This window comes from Rhamphochromis longiceps, linkage group LG18, assembly GCF_057381845.1.
Source record: "Rhamphochromis longiceps isolate RC_006_pf linkage group LG18, R_longiceps_female_GT1.1, whole genome shotgun sequence".
Taxonomy (NCBI): Eukaryota; Metazoa; Chordata; class Actinopteri; order Cichliformes; family Cichlidae; genus Rhamphochromis; species Rhamphochromis longiceps.
In genome coordinates, this window is record NC_140574.1 from 22,716,021 (window position 1) to 22,729,866 (window position 13,846).

General features: G+C 39.6%; 1 protein-coding gene across 1 annotated transcript; it reads left to right on the forward strand.

The window, feature by feature from the left end:
- The first annotated feature begins 802 nt into the window (after nucleotides 1–802).
- On the forward strand, nucleotides 803–9,820 carry map2k2b (mitogen-activated protein kinase kinase 2b). Its single transcript, XM_085390107.1, has 11 exons — nucleotides 803–1,680; nucleotides 1,758–1,968; nucleotides 2,090–2,236; nucleotides 2,906–2,983; nucleotides 4,023–4,074; nucleotides 7,885–8,009; nucleotides 8,276–8,489; nucleotides 8,746–8,798; nucleotides 8,907–8,968; nucleotides 9,115–9,160; nucleotides 9,358–9,820. Exons 1-11 carry the CDS (start codon nucleotides 1,592–1,594, stop codon nucleotides 9,466–9,468), a joined length of 1,188 nt encoding a protein of 395 aa, XP_085246233.1. The 5' UTR covers nucleotides 803–1,591; the 3' UTR covers nucleotides 9,469–9,820.
- The last annotated feature ends 4,026 nt before the right edge of the window (nucleotides 9,821–13,846 follow it).

Below are 13,846 nucleotides of genomic sequence, written 5' to 3' on the forward strand. Positions count from 1 at the left end.
ATAAATAAATAAATACAAGAAAGGCTGGCAGCGTGGAAGGATGAAATAAAGAAATGAAGGCTGGCTTGAGACCTTCGCACGGTAATGTACATTGGTAATCCGAGAAAGAAGCGCAGTCACAATAGAAAGTCTCAGGCCTCCGTTTTGTGCTTCAGGTGAATGGATGAATTGTTAGCCAATCAAACAGGCAGCTTGGAAGGCTATAGATCCGAAAGACTTTCAAGCAGTACCATCAGCTTCACGATTATTTATTTATATAAATAAATATTTGAAAACCCTGCATTCCGGATAGTGTTCTAAAGAAATAAGTGTTATTAGTGCCTTCAAAGATAGATCCATATGTCTTTGAAGGCAGGTTAACAAATAGAATGAACTTTAAATCTTTTGTTTTTTTATTATTTTACAATATTTTTTACAACTTTGTTATTTCCCATTTTACAAAACAAAAGGCCCTCACAGCATGTATTCGCTAAAGTCCTTTGTACAAAAGGTTGCACGTTTTAAAAAAATGTGATGTAAATACACAAGTAGAGCGATAAAATAAAATACGTTTTTTAAAAATCGAATTAAATTTAAATGATCAAATAACGAGACTAATTTACGGGTTTTGTTTAATTATTTTTATTTTTCCTTTTTTACTAAAGAGTTTCATTTCATTCGGCCATCTGTTTACGTATGCTTTGGTATCTGTTGGAAGCATTAAGTATCTATATAAGTCAGCGTTCATACCGTCGATGGTTCATACTGCTGCTCGCGCAGCTGTCTAAAATATCGCGAGATTGCTACTCTGGACTACTTAAGGCTCAGTCTTGACTGCACCGCGCCCCCGTGATCGTCCCTGCTGAAGACACTAGACCCCGGTGTCTACAGCAATAACACACCTACCCTGCTGAAAGAAGATATTGGGATAAAACAGCCAGTTAAGCTAATGTTTCTAACTTAAACAAAGGGGGAAGTCACCGGAAGAAAAGTGAACAAACATCCGCTTGCTTTCGACTCGCGTGAAATGTGCGGGTGTCACGCAACAGCTAGCAGATGAAGTTAGTTAGATAGCTAGCTAACGTGTATGTGCTGATAGTTATGGCTTTAGCTTTGAAAATCTTTTTTTTGCCTTTACGTTGTAGCTAGTTAATCCTCGATTAATTGGACATTTACATTTTGGTGCAAGTGCGGTGACCATTATGCTAGTTGTCGTGCTACGTCTACTCATCTAACACTAACCTAGCTAGCTAAGACTGGTGTTATATTACCGTATTTGTATTCATAATTTGATGTGTCGCTCTTGTAGTAAATTAGATTTAAGCTGAGTCACAGGTTAAGCCGGCGTTGATTTGAAGACACAAATTAAGTAAGTTTAGCCAGGTTAACTGTCCTACCTGGTAACAGCTAAACAGAAAACGTCAAGTAGATAGCATCTAGTCTACAAGACAGTGTTTGTCTATTATCTAACCTCCCAAAGTTGCACGTGCTAATCACAGGCCCCTTACCTTGTCAGCAATTTCTAAATCATATAGATTACAGGATCTTATCATCTGTAGCTGTAGAGGAAAGTGTCACTCAGTCCAAGTTCATATTTTACCCTCAAATAAACATGGCTCCTAAAAAGAGACCAGTGCCCTTAAACATTGCTCCTGCTAGTGATGGATTATCCACCTCCATGAATACAGAGATTACATCTGAGTAAGTTGACCTGCTGAGTTAAAATTTTGCAGTTGTTTGAAAATATGTTATTCTAAACTGTCTCTTAATTTTATCAGGGCCAATTTAGAAGCGCTGAAGAAAATACTGGAGGAGCTGGACCTGGATGAACAACAAAAGAAAAGATTAGAAGCTTTCCTTACCCAGAAGGCCAAGGTTGGCGAGCTGAAAGATGATGACTTCCATCGTATCTGTGAGCTGGGTGCAGGCAACGGAGGAGTGGTCAACAAGGAGTGCCACAAACCTTCAGGCATAATCATGGCCAGAAAAGTGAGCTTTTGCAATTATAAAACAAAAAGCTGCTGGGTCTTTTATACTTGAGTTGATCTTTCTGGTATTAGTGTTCACCCTTTGATACCCATTTAATATAACACCTTTCTTCTGTGTTTAGCTCATACATTTAGAAATAAAACCTGCAATAAGAAACCAGATCATCAGAGAGCTTCAGGTACTACACGAGTGTAATTCTCCCTACATTGTGGGTTTCTATGGAGCTTTTTACAGCGATGGAGAAATCAGCATCTGCATGGAACACATGGTAAGAATTAAAAAAAATTGTATTCCAGTAGTGTTTTGATCCCAACAAAGATATCATCTTTTCTCTTATCTGTTGCTGAAGATTTATAGAGAGGACAACTGGATTAAAAAGTGTTTTTTACCCAAACAATCAAATGATGTTGTCTAAAATCCCTATCCATTTTGCCCAATGTCTTTGTAATTGAATTAATCTGGTGGGTGTGGGTGTGTGTATATGCGTGTATGCATATGCAGCAGTAATTTGCTGGAAGTGGGTTAATGAGGTACACAAACTGTGTTAATTCTTTACAGTATTCACAAAAAGGATAGAATAATCTAGCCAGTCACTGGCTACATTAGTCGCCTTGAGTTCTTCTTTGCACCTGACAGTGCCTTCTTCCTTGTCCCAAGATATACACTCTCCATCTGATATACTTGTTCCTAATCCTGCCAATTCTTGCCAGTCTCAATGTACATCTCAGTTCAATCTTCAATTGAATTCCACCTCATTTTCATCATCAGCCCCTTACAGACGCAGGTCTGTTATTACTTTTGCGTAACTGTTTTTAAGAATCAATCTGTTGGCATTTTCATTTACTTTCTGAATAGGGTCTTTCTGAATAAGGTCTTCAGGCTGCCTTCTGTTATTTTAGCACTCGTATCATAAGTTGCTGTAATCTCTCTGGTGTAGGATGGTGGCTCTCTGGACCAGGTGATGAAAGAAGCAAAGCGGATTCCTGAAGAGATTCTGGGCAAAGTCAGCATTGCTGTAAGTATATTATTTTTTGCTGTCATGTTCTAATGTGGTAGTAAGTGGTAGACATTAATGAAACAATGTAGTGTTTTAATTTAATTAATTGAGGTGTTTAAAAACAAACAAACAACCAAACAATCACGTTCTGTCATAGTTATGTTATGATTTGTATTGAGATTAGGATCAAAATAACCATACTTGCTTTGCACAAGTGCATCTAAACACTTGTCACTCTTAGGCTACGTTCACACTGCAGGCGAAAGCGCATCAAATCCGATTTTTTTGACCCTATGCGACCCATATCCGATCATGGTATGACAGTGTGAACGGCGCAAATCCGATATTTTCAAATCCGATCTGGGTCACTTTCGTATGTGGTACTGAATCCGATACATATCTGATGTTTTAGAAAGTGACTGCTGTTTGAACGGTCAAGTCGCATTAACTCCGCCTTTTACGTCACCGACACAAGACTGAAGCCAATTATCAGCGCCAGAGAAGACATCGCGAACGCTTCCTGGCCATCCAGTGTAGATGTCAGTGACACTGTTGGGAAGACAACGTAAACATTTTATTTGTACTGTATAATCTGCAGATTCTGACAGAAATCTGCAGCTATCATTTGAAGCACCGCTCCTCTCTTAAACAGCAATAAGGATCATTATTAGGTTATTTACATTATTATGTAAATAACAAAATAACTTAAAGCAAAAATTGGGAAACGTGAAGTCCGAAGTCTTTATATTAAGGGCCATCAGTCAAACAATACTGTTGCTCTGGGTCTAAACAGAGCGCGTTGTGTGTGACATCTTCTTTTGCGCATGCGGGCCGCTTTGAGCGTTCACAGTAGAGCGCGCGTTTGCTGTCGCATTTTATTTGTAGCGTGAACGAGCAGACAAAAAAATTGGATTTGATCAAAAAATCGGAATTGAGCATTAAGACCTGCAGTGTGAACGTAGCCTTAGTTCAGGATGAGTTCTGTCATATTGTTTTCTGTAGCATCAAGCCTGTTTAGCGTCATTGACTTCCTTAATTTTTCTCCGCTTTGAAACAGGTTTTGAGAGGCCTTGCCTACCTAAGAGAAAAACATCAAATCATGCATAGAGGTATCAGCATTTTCATTAAGTTTATGATTGTATCTTGAATAAATGAGTTTCATCTGCAAGTAGGATGTGGAGCAGTTTCTATTTACAGCCTAGTTTGATCTCAAGTGGGCCAGATTAGTAAAAGAACTGCATAATAACATCTTACTATAACGATCATTGTGTGCGTGTATGTTTGTTCCCAACTCCTTCTAGACCCCGTTCATTATTAAAATAAATTAAACTTGCTATATACATTTTTTGGAACTAAACTATAGGGTTTTACTGTTTTTGACTGAAACAAGTTGTTGGGATAGTAATTTTTTCCATACAGATTCATTTGGGTATTAAAACTTTCATCATTTTTCCCAGAAAAGCAGTGTGGCTTGTTGAAAAAAAATGAGGATATTTATGATTTTACTACAACTTTGACACTTTGCAAAGCCATCCAGAGAAGGGCTGGACCATATCATACCATTCACGGTAATACCGGTGTAATGTTGGGCAACGATAAGAAAATGAAATATCGCGATAGAATATGGGTAAAACGCGCATGCGCAGTGCCTTTGTTTACATACGCACATGGCGGCGATGGAGAATGAGAAGGGCGAAAGCCAATCGTTGAATGAAACGGATGAACCAGAATTGGTTTGTAAAAATGCTGCAACTTCAGTGGTGGAACTGGTTTGGCTTTCGTCCGTCAGATACAGAACAAAACACTATTTTCGGTAGAGCATGCTAGCTTTCCGTCGTTATTACCGTGTTTTTTGGAAAATACGGCACACTTAAAATCAATCCTTTGATTTTTCTGAAAATCGACAGATCCCCTTATAATCCCGTGCGCCTTATGTATGAATTCTGGTTGTTTTTACTGACCTCGAAACGATTTTATGTGGTACACGGCGCTCGAAAATCTATCAAATGTTTTAGTACGACTTTGCTAAGCCACGAACCCGCACCGCTTGATGGATTGTCGGACCATTACGGCTATCGTAGGCAGGCGCCTCGCAGAGTGATACGTACTGTGCTTCAACATAATAGAGATTGACAGACCACGTGACTTTCGCGCATTGCATGCCGGGAACTCGTGGCAAAACAATCCAAGTACCTGCATCAAATGCAAGCATTTGCAGCACCGCAAAACGTTCATTCTTCGGTTCCAATAAATTCTTGCTTTTTCTTTGCCCCCCAAAAAGGTATGTACAAAACGAAGGAGAACAATGCCGGTCCGTACAAAGACAGACTTGATGAAAAGTCAAAGAAAAGATATGAGGAAAAAAATCAAACCAGTGAAAGGGTTAGACCCTTACGAGCACACAGAGGGACAAAATACGTTAGCGTGCTGCCCAACTTTCACCACGCTCATATTTATAATCATACGGTTCTTGGAGTGAGTGCATGCACTAGAGCTGGGCGATATATCGAGTTTTAAAAAAATATCGATATATTTTTATACGAGATATAAGATGTGACCATATCCTTTATATCGATATAGTCTATGTTACGTTATAATTATACTTGCGGAGCCGCAAGTTTGCCTCTCTTTCGTCCACTTTCGTCTTTACGCAACGTTACTCGGCCTCGCCTCTCCTTCACTGAACACAACTCCCCCTCCTCCCCCATCGCTTCACCTGCAGGAAGCGACAAGATGGACACGGCAAATCTCCGTTAACGAGTTACTGCGCATCGCCCTGTGCGTGGGGCTGGACGGCGTCAACGTGTTAGCTAGCTAACCACGCTAACGAGCTAACCACGCTAACGCCATGCAGCCCAGAGGTGCTGCACGGACTAAAACCCTTTCATTTTCTCAAAAGTTGACAGCGCGCCTTATGTATGAATTCTGGTTGTGCTTGATGGCCGCGAACCGATTTTATGTGGTACACGGCGCTCAGCAATCTGTCAAAAAATGTTTTAGTACGACTTTGGTAAGCTACGGAGCTGCACCGCTTGATGGATTGTCGGAGCATTACGGCTGAGCCTCGCGGAGTGATACGTACTGTGCTTCAACGTAATATTACCCTACTGTGTATAAGGACCGTAAATGTCATCTGTTAAGAGACGTGGTTGCGAAGCGGATTACAAACTCCAGGCTGTCAAGTCAAGCAGTACAAGTTGGGAACAGAGCAGCTGTGAAATCTGTCTTTGTTATTGTGCTCAGCGTCTTTTAGTTTACATTTTGACTGCACATTTGTGAGCTTTTTGTTATGCACAAAAACAACATTGTTTTCTTTTATTTATGGAGCATTATTATTTAATAAATGCTCATAATTTATTTTTGAGTAAATTTTATGTACATCTGCTCTATGTTAATAAAAGTGCCTGTGTGACATCTGGGACACAGCTTTGACTAAGAACTCTCTTTTTGTTCTTACTTTATTGCTTTAAAAAAAATATATCGAGATATATATCTTATATCGCCATCCAGCTAAAAAATATCGAGATATGAATTTTGGGTCATATCGCCCAGCCCTAGCATGCACTCATGAAGTTTAGTAACTTCAGGTCACTGCAACAAGCCCAGGTACAGTTTACCGACGGATGGGTGCAGGACCTTGAAATGCACCGTGTAGAACGAAAGACCATCGTACATATCATAAGTTTACCAGTCTCACAAATCGTCTTCATAAATACACATTCGTTAACCGTTTATTAATAGGACCTTTGAGCTCAATGGTAATTAATTAGTAGTGGAAATAATTTCTGGTAGCATTACAGAAATGTAGCAGTGACAATAATATTGTATGCTGTAATCGTACTGGGCAATTAGTGATACAAAACTGTTTTACCCTGTGAATAAAAGTATATGTTTTTGTCAGTGTACCATGGTAATAACAGAAGCGAAACACAATATTGTGTCAGGACAATTTACTATTTATGCACAATAAACAAAGGAGCATAGCGCGACAATTTCTGTTCAACGCCAGACTTGCTTGTAACCTATATCACCAATTATGTTAAGAAAAATGACGCATTAACTACAACAGCAGACTGACCTTTGTGGAAATGCTTGGAGCAGACTAACCTGTGAGCTGGAGTGTTCTAGGACGTTATATTTTGTCTTTGAATGGCTGCAATCCAGTCGCCTCTTTGTTACTTCGGAAACATGGCTCGAACAATTTCTCTTCAACGACGTAATCTGATAACAACCGATCTCTTTACCCGTCGGCTTCCCGTGGCTGTCATGCGACCGGCTATTGCAGTTAATAACACAACAGCTTCTTGCCATTTTTTGTGTTTCTTTTTATTGCTGTATAACTGATTTCAATTGAAAGCCTGCGTGCGCTAGTACCTCTTGCCACGAGTTCCCAGAATTCTTTGCGATTTTACCCCTGAGTGACGTCACATTTTCAATCTCTATATTACCGTATTGTTTGTGTATAACTTCTTTTTAAGTTTTGTGGATATTATACATGGTTATGCTGAGGATATGTCGGCCAATTCCCACTGGAAATGCCTTTTGGTTAAACTGTCAGCAAGGAATTTGCATTTGCACTGTAAAATTTTTATATAACTTTAATGCACTTAAAAAACAGCTGCTTGTTGAAGTGAAAATACATTGATGAGCTTTTTATGCACTAATAAAGTTGTGGAGTTGTAAAGTATTTTGTCTAGTGTCAAATATATCGTGAGTTATATCGTTATCGCAAATTTTCAAATGTATATCATGATGAATATTTTCGGTCATATCGCCCTGCTCTAATCCAGAGGATCTTAGTGCATCCTTTGGTGGGCTGATTCTGGGCCTCAGGCTGTTTGACATCCATAGTATAGAGATTCAGTTGGATAACATTTTCATGTAATTTTATAAGTAATAAAATGTCCTTTTTATCTCAGATGTGAAACCCTCAAACATCCTGGTAAACTCACGCGGGGAGATCAAGCTGTGTGACTTTGGTGTGAGCGGGCAGCTCATAGACTCAATGGCCAATTCCTTTGTTGGAACAAGATCCTACATGTCGGTATGTTTGGGTCTGTTTATGAAACCTGTGGACAAGTTTGTTTCGCATCAATGTTCATGTAATGTGAGAATCTTTTTAACTCATTTTAGGTCGGTAACTTGAATAACAGGATTCTTTTGTGCTAATTTTGATGAAGAGATTTATCCACTGATACATATTTAACTTGAGATTAATGCTTCAGCTGTTTGAACAGTGTTCAACAGTTCCATATTACTATAATAAAGAACTGATGATTGTTTTGTGTGTTGTTTATGTTTGATGTCTAGCCTGAGAGATTGCAGGGGACTCATTACTCTGTGCAGTCTGATGTGTGGAGTATGGGCTTGTCCCTTGTAGAGCTGTCAGTTGGACGCTTTCCCATCCCCCCTCCAGATGCTAAGGAGCTGGAGGCCATATTTGGACGACCAATCTTGGATGATACACAGGGACAGACCCACAGCACATCCCCTAGACCCAAACCTCCGGGTAGACCTGTTAGTGGTAAGCTACACAATCATCTGTGTGTGTTTCAGGTGGCTGGCTGAAAGTGCAGTAGGCAAACCTTGCATGCAGACTGCTCCAAGTTTCCACATGAGAAATCACGTAACTTGCTGATATCAGTGAATTAGACACTCTGATTTATGAACCTGTCAGCTCCGTGATTGCTCGATGCCCCAAAGGAATGTTTGCCATGTTTTTAATTGAAGGTTTTTTTCTGATTGAGTTCTCACTTGTTTTGTTAAACTGACTTCCCCAGGCCACGGTCCGGTAATGGCTATCTTTGAACTACTAGACTACATTGTCAATGAGGTAAGATTATAAGAAGTTATCCAAAGCAGCATTTATTGTCAACCACGTAAAATCACGAATGAGTCACTTTCTGCTGTTTATACTACAACATTTTCTTTTAACTTTCAGCCACCGCCTAAACTACCCCATGGAGTATTCACCCCTGATTTTCAGGATTTTGTGACCAAGTGGTAGGACATTTTAAAACTCAACATATTGCTCACCTTTCCTCACTTACACATGTTAAGCGTCAAGTAGCATGACAAGTAATAGTGACATAACATTGGATTACATGTTTACTAACTTGATGGATTATCTTGATCTTCTTTGTGTCCAGTCTCATCAAAAATCCAGCAGACAGGGCTGACTTAAAAATGTTAATGGTAAGTGTCAGTTTGACTTTAAGTTCCCTATTTTTTTTAAACAGATTATCACAAAGTGAAATATGTGACAGGCCTAAATCACTGTCATTTTTATAGTAAAAAACTTCTCAACTAAACCGGCAGTGCTGTTTAACTTGATAGCAACTATATATTTAGTCAGCTGAGTTAGTGTGTTGTTAATATTTGTGCTTTTTCAGAACCACACGTTTATCAAGCGGTCTGAAGCAGAGGAGGTGGATTTCGCTGGGTGGCTTTGTAAAACAATGGGACTGAACCAACCCAGCACTCCCACACGCACTGCAGATTGAGCTATGTATATTCACTCAGACATTATGTAAAAACATGAAGACACTGCTGCCTAAAACTGTACATTCAGATATACTGTATACACCTTGTGTGACACATCCTCCCTCAGGTGGATCCGTAAAAGCTTCATCTTCAAATCAGCTCTATGATATTTTATCACATAATTCACATCCCAGGATAGATATTTAAAAAAAACACACACAAATGATTGTTGGAAGTGTTGACAGCATAGAGTATTAGAGATTTATTCGGTTCAGGATTTTGACTCATTAAGCCACATATCTGGGCCACTGATGCACTATTATTTTTTTTTTTTTTTTTTTGCCCCCAGTAGCTTTTTGACATACAGCAGATCGTACATATACTGTATAGAATTGTAAAAGACTTGCTTGAAAAGGTTCATAAAACAGAACAAAAGAAATAACCAATATTTGTAATTTCATCCCCAGCCCCCCTAAATCCAATGCAGTTTTCCAGCTTTCTTGTCTGAAATTTTCTGAAGTGCTCTGAGGCTTACGCTGTTTTCACACATGCACTGGAAAATGTTGAAAGAATCCAGTGTGGATACTCACCCAGTTACTCTATATGGTCTCCCTTGCATGCGGCTCCACTGGGTAATGTCCAATTAAGGGCTGCAGTGCATGTTTGAAAACGGCATTACAGTACAAGTATGCCAATCCCAGTTATTACAATCATGGCTAGGCTTTGTGTGTCTACAGAAAAATATACTTATGAGTTTCTTTATATGTCTGTTATGCAAATACACTGAGAAATGTAAGGATTAGCTTATTTTACTGAACAGGTTGCGCGCATCTGAGATGTTTCTGAAGTTTCTTGCTTTTCTTAACATGGGAGATTTCTACTAATTTTCAGATGTCTTGAGGTGAAGCACAATGTTTCATGCTTTACAGCATGACCCTCATGTCAAAGCCAAAAATAATAAAAAAGTGTTTTTACAAACGTTAAAAATAGTCTGTTCTCTGTTGCCTCTCCGTTATAGGGTTATGTTTTGTTTTTAAAGTTAAACATCTCTGAATTTTCCTTCTGCAGGTTTCGTATGTTTAGTAAAAGACTTCCTTTGCAAATCCTGGAAATTCAGCCCTGGGCAGATTCTACTTTTAAGAAGGCTGCTTTTATCCCTTGAATGAACTCCATCATGGCTCAATGGGCATTGTCAGCTTAAACAAATTATCATTTTTTTTGTATACCCTCTAATGTAAACAACAGGATGTGGATTGGCCATGTGCATCCTGCGTTAGGGCATTTTGACTTTGTGTCCTGTCACCACCAGTTTAAAAACATAGTTTGGGGTAAATTCTTCAGAAACTTGATAAATCACAATGCTTTGGAGATGAATAAATGGTATGCACTGTGACTTCCAAGCATGATGGCTTCATTTACTGAAATATCACATCTGTCTTACACTTGTTTTACCAGAAGGGGGAAGCATATTGGGTGCATAGAACTGAGGACCTCCTGAACAAATACTAAAAAATAAAGTATAAGATATAGTAGTCTTCATATCTAAATATATCTGGGCTGAGAGATGCATTGTGAGGGCACTTCTGCTACCAAGTTAACGTTTGCATAATTGAATAAAGCTTAAGCTTGATATTGACCTGAGCCACTACCAGGTGAAGAAGGAAAAAAAATCCCCCCTTCCTTCCCTCTTATTTTGCACGGACAATGAAAACCTATCTAGTGTTGATTAAGCGCCTTCTCTTAATTGGGTGTCAACTTGCAGGATTAAAATGTAAGACACTGAGGTGTGAGAACGATACAGTGTTGCAGTATGCGGGGTGGCTAAGTGTTGACGGGAGGGGGACTAATGCAGCATAAAAACAGCAAAGTCTGCAGTCATTAATATGCAAATATGCAAATGAGAGGGTAATTAAGATTGGGCGTTTGTCAGTGGCTCTTTGATTGCTAATGAATTCCAATCTGCAAGAAAGGGGGAGGGGATGATGAGCTAAAAATTAGGAAAAAGAACAGGATGACATTGTGCTCCTCTCTCTTTCTTACAAAAATAAGGAAACGAGTGCAGCATGAAGGCTTTTACCAAACATTGCAGTGTTTTTTTTAGCTTGCGTCAGATACTAAAAAGGCCGTTGCAGTTGAAAACATGAAAGATACCTCTCACTAGAAATGCTGGCGCTAAAAATCAGTTTCAGCACGAGCAAACATCTCAGAAAAATGGGGAGGGGAGCGTGTGCCAACGACAATTAACCATTCACGCCGTCGGTGAGCAGTCAGCATGGCAGGCTTGAGCCACCGCAGGAAGGTAGAATGATTTCTGCTCATTAAGAGTGATGGGGCTGACCCCTGTTGAGAGATGCTCAGGTATCTTGGTGGGAGATGTGCACTGCCAGCATGGTGTGTGTCACAAACAGTGTTATTTTGGCAAATGGGGACCTGCAGTTCACACACAAGCGCACACACACATTCACACACACTGCTGTTATTGCTGTTTCAGTGGTCCCCTGACACTTGTACGTCTTCCTCTCTGTGGCATGTGAAATGAGAGGACGTATACGTGAAATAAAAACAAATTAGAAGAGAATAATAGTGTAAGACAGCTGCTCAAAAGGTGTAATTCTTCATCAAAATACTACCACTTTATATATTTCAGTTGGCTACAGCTATGATGCTGTGTCACACAAAAAAATCCCACTAAAAATCTGGATGAATCTTCTGTCAGTGAATCTAATCAGCAGTGTGATGTTCGGTTTTTGTTTTTGTTTTTTGTGTGTGTCTCTTACTAAATACTTTCCCAAATTCTTGAAACAGGATTACAAGTACAAGAGCTCAAACTAATCTATTTGAAATGGTGTGTTAGCAGCTGATCAGAGTTTTGCTCTGTTTGCTGCATGAAAGACTGTGTTTGTGTGTGTGTTAGGAGAGGGGGGGCTGTATTTTTTACAGGAAACAGGAAACCAGAAGTCATAACAGGATGCCCCAGGTTTTGATACTGTACCTGATGCGTGGGTGGCTGCATGGGGGTAACCCATTTACAAAGCCTTTAGAGCCTGTGACTAGAAGAAGAAGAAAGGGCCCAGGAAAGAGTAGGTGGTAAGGAGGGTATACGCTTTGGGGTTAGGAAAATGGAGTTCCACTCTAAATATAGCCCTTTTTTTCTTTCTTGCACCATACCGTACAACTTTAACGTCGCATTTCCTCAATTCCCTTTGTCCTACTTCTAAAAAGGCAACAGACCAAAGAACGTTTGATGTTTGGCACAGAGCAGCGATACGATCACTTCCATGCGAATACGTGCACCAACTTTCCCCAGGTGTATTGTAGGAGCTTTGCACTGAATCTGTGACATAAAACTGGTTTTGTCACAATGAGGTTGATGTGCTCACACTGACTGAGCGCTCACGCTGCAAAAAAAGCTAGAACTGGGTTTATGCCCTTTCTGCATTTACCCATCTAAGTGCATGTGTCTTTAACAAAGCAGTTCTGAGCGTGGATGGTCATTTCCTTTGGGCAAGTAAACAATTTGGTTGTAATTTTTGGGGGATTTTTTGCAACACTGAAAAGAAATATTAGGTCTACTGAAAACCTCATGTTGCCTTGACTGTGTATTTAAAAGACAGCAACATAACCAGTCCCATGGATAATCACATACAGGTGTGTGCTTGAGTTGCATGCGTGCAGGGCATGGTGTGTGTGTGTGTGTGTGTGTGTGTGTGTGTGTGTGAGAGAGAGAGAGAGAGAGAGACCACAAAGTGGATGGATGAGTTTTCTCGTAAAGGCCAGCACAGATGTTTCTTGGGGTTTTTTTTTTAAATTTCCCCCTCAAACCGGTTGAGGTTTTCTCTAGAAAGTCGCAAAACAAGTTGTGTTTACATACCCACCAAGGTACAACTGATGAAAAACACCAGCCAGGCTATTTTAGTGAGTTAGACACTGGCCCATGCTATCAACTTGTAATTTCTGTTTGACAAAAGGAAGTAGCCATGCCATTCCTTTTCCCCTGCAACTTCTGAACTCGACATGCAGGGACATTTTAGTTAGTTTGTTTTTTTTATATATCACTGAAAATTAAGTAAAACTATCATACCTTAAAAAAATTTCAATATTCTCATAGGTATCATAAGGTAATCTGTATACAGATTACTGTACATATGCACGTGCTTTTTCTCACTTCCTGCGCTATAACACCTTTACCCAAACTGACGTTGACAATGCTATTTTATATTTAATATTTTCACACATATGTGATAAGTGCAATTAATTAATGGAAAGGTCACCCCGCAGTTTAGCGTCTTAGGCCACGAATTCAAACAGCATGGCCAATTAAGACAAACTTTACTATATTCTCACCCATGTTTACCTTTAGAGAGGATGGACTCCCTCAACTGTTTGACACTTGGGATC